The following is a 3,028-nucleotide window of genomic DNA, read 5'->3' on the forward strand; positions in this document are numbered from 1 at the left end:
TTTCACAAAAAAAATGAAAAACTGTAATTCTCCAGCAGTTCTGAAACCATCCCTCTATAGGGAGGATGTATCATCACTAGGCTACAGAGGCAGGCTCCTTTCTTTGGGTCAGCGCTTCTTGAATTCCTTTCTACGCTCTAAAATGGCATTACTGGAAAAGTGAAAAGTGCGTATGTCCCACATGAGCCTCTGACCTGGTGTTTAGGGCATCCTCCTGGACTGGCAGGTGATAGAATTTGAATCTTTACAAGCTGAGAAGGGCCTAGGACCTACACCCTGAATAACTGCTCAGATTGTACCCAAGGAAAGCACAACCATTTCTCCTCAAAGGCATGTGTGTATCCCTGTCCTTCAGAGAGAACTCACCTACGGGGAGATGTACACTGCACGCACTCTGAAAACACCCCACTGACTGAGCCCCTCAGGACGTAAAAGCAATAGAAATGTAGTTTCTGGGTCCTGATTTCATTTAACTTCACTTAAATGTCACTTAAATCCCATTCTTGTGAAGACTGAGGAATCCTGGGATTGCACAAGTATGTTATCTAGATACCTAAGGGTTTTTTTGTGCATTGTTGTTTTGTTTTTTTTCTGGGGATGGGGGAAAGGAGGAGGTGTTAAAACACCAAGGCAGAGAGCACAGCCCTCACTTAAGGAAAGTACAGTTGGTTACTGAGCTCTACAGAGCCTACAGCCCTAGGTCAGCAAAGCAATACAACATATTATACTATTATGGTGCAAAAAAGAGAGCTAATATACAGAAGTTGGAATGAAGAACAAAGGCAGAAAAGAGGGAGGGAGACATTTCTTTGCACAATTTACCAATGATCTCCCGATCGTTGACAGCTGTGTTAGGCAGGCTAAATGGCAATATTCCCAGAAAGTAGAGAGCAACTGCAACTTGTTTTTAGCATTAGACAGCCTAAATTTCAAAAAGTGAAGGCTTTAGGACCCCAGTCAACTTTGCTGCTCATTTTATGACCCTAGGCAGTTGTTTTCGTTCTGCTAACCATTTTAGCCTCACAGGTTAAAAACAAGAGTCACCAGAAGGACAACTTCGTAAGCCTGTACGAAGTTAGTATCTTATCCTGTCCAACCACATGGTCATTAAGGCCATAACTACACATTAATAGACAAAGGACAAGACTATAGGGCTTTGTCCTCAACACATGTGAACTCTATATCCCTTTCTATCACATACAACCTCATATTGCCACTATTTCTCACATCTTCCCAGCTCCTAACCAATTTCTGCATTAACTTATGCCTTATTAATTCAGAGAAAACTGAATAGTATGCAGAGTAATTGCTAAAAGGCAATCCCACCACCAGCCTAGATAACTCTTAATTTATCAGATAGCTTCCTATTGAGCATTGGAACAACTGTCACTCAACCTCCCTTTTTTTTTTTTTTTATTATTTTTAGAAACTCAGATAGGTTTTTTTTAGAAACTCAAAAGCTTACAAAACTAGAACCCAAAAATGAACCTCAAAAACAAACTACCCAAGTATTTCTATTAGAACAAGACAAAGAACATGATAGGCGGAAATACTGATATAACAAAATCTCTCTTTTGTAGCACTCCGGGCAATAATTTTGCGTTTTAGTATCGTCTAAATTAAAGAAGTTCAAGAGGAATTTAAATTTACAATTTAAATTAAAGCAATTTTTTACTTTTTCTCAAATATCATTTTTTAAAAGTCACGAATTCCAAAAGCAATGCAGTTTCTAATCACCTGCATGATTTAATACTCCTTCTGTGAAAGCATAAAAGCATAGGGAGAAGCTAAAAATTAACAGGTAACTTTTATTACATGCATAAACTAATCAAGATGAAAATCAAGAAAAGTATGAACAAGTTTGGAAATAAAAAACAGAAAGCTTTACCTTGAAAAGCAGCTGCATTACGAGATACTAAAAATTTTAACGTAGCGCTTGATGTCTGAAGCACTTGCTGTATATCTTGCTTTGCTGCAGCCTGATATCTTTCTTCCATCTTTTTGGTACAGCATGTTGGATTTTTAGAAGTACAAACCTGGAGATCAGCCCCTAGAGAAAGAGATAATTACATTGATTACTACAAAACAGAAATACGCAATACACAAATACATAGAAAACAGTTACTTTTTTTTAAAAACATAGGTATAGACACAAAAGAAATACACAAAGCTTTAAAGACATCTGGTCTTGTTAAACAAAAAATTGAAGGAGATACTAACTAAAATTCTGTGGGAAGAGTACACTTATTACAGTTAATTCATGTCATATAATACAATTTCCCTGACACTGTAATCTTATTCCAGCTGTGAACATTGCTAACTAATGTTGGTAAAATATATTGGATATACACTGTACATGATCTAGAATACTGAACTGCTGGGCCAGCTCATGGCTGGCACTCTTGTTCTTCTGAAAATCTTGGACTGGAAAGAGCTAACTACTGCTAAATATTACAAACACATTAGTGGAAAGCTCATTCCTGATAGGAGCACTCCTAAATTCCAGTCTAATCTCTCTTACTGTGTCTTTCTCTAATGTCTGACATTCCCACGTATCTGTCATGCCAATTCACTACTTCACTAACAGGTCTGGAAGTGTTCCTAGAAAGGAATACCTTTTCAAATTTTGGGCACGCTGAATTCAAGAGGGGCAATGCAGTACTGTTATAACAGCTGTCTGTTTCGTATTTTTTTTATAACTGGAGCATAATCAAGCATGAAAATACCTTATTCACCTTCCTTGTTATCATGTGGTATTTAAAATCTTTTTTAGACTGTATCTAAACAATGCTTTCTAAAGTGAGGAAACAAACATTTCCTGAAAGAAGAAAGATGTGAAAATTTAGATTATATTAATACAAAATTTAACTGTCCAATCCAAATTCTGTTCTCAGATATGCTGTTTCACTGACAGATATCACAAGATTTCTAGCAAATATAGTGAGAAACCCTTTTTATCTGCTTCGTGGACTAAATTCTAATTCTGTGCTTGTCTGAATATGTGTCACTTTTTCTTTGTAATAGGTAA

At 36.8% G+C, this 3,028-nt stretch overlaps 1 protein-coding gene across 1 annotated transcript in view; it reads right to left on the bottom strand.

Moving 5' to 3' along the window:
- Positions 1 to 3,028, bottom strand: part of GPC5 (glypican 5) — a 137,887-nt gene that overhangs the window by 133,273 nt on the left and 1,586 nt on the right. Inside the window, exon 2 of the mRNA XM_009332321.1 lies at positions 1,889 to 2,050. Coding sequence (XP_009330596.1) covers positions 1,889 to 2,050 — 162 coding nt within the window. The remainder of the gene's footprint in view (positions 1 to 1,888; positions 2,051 to 3,028) is intronic.

Source organism: Pygoscelis adeliae, unplaced genomic scaffold (genome assembly GCF_000699105.1).
Source record: "Pygoscelis adeliae isolate BGI_AS28 unplaced genomic scaffold, ASM69910v1 Scaffold18, whole genome shotgun sequence".
In the NCBI taxonomy this organism is placed as follows: domain Eukaryota; kingdom Metazoa; phylum Chordata; class Aves; order Sphenisciformes; family Spheniscidae; genus Pygoscelis; species Pygoscelis adeliae.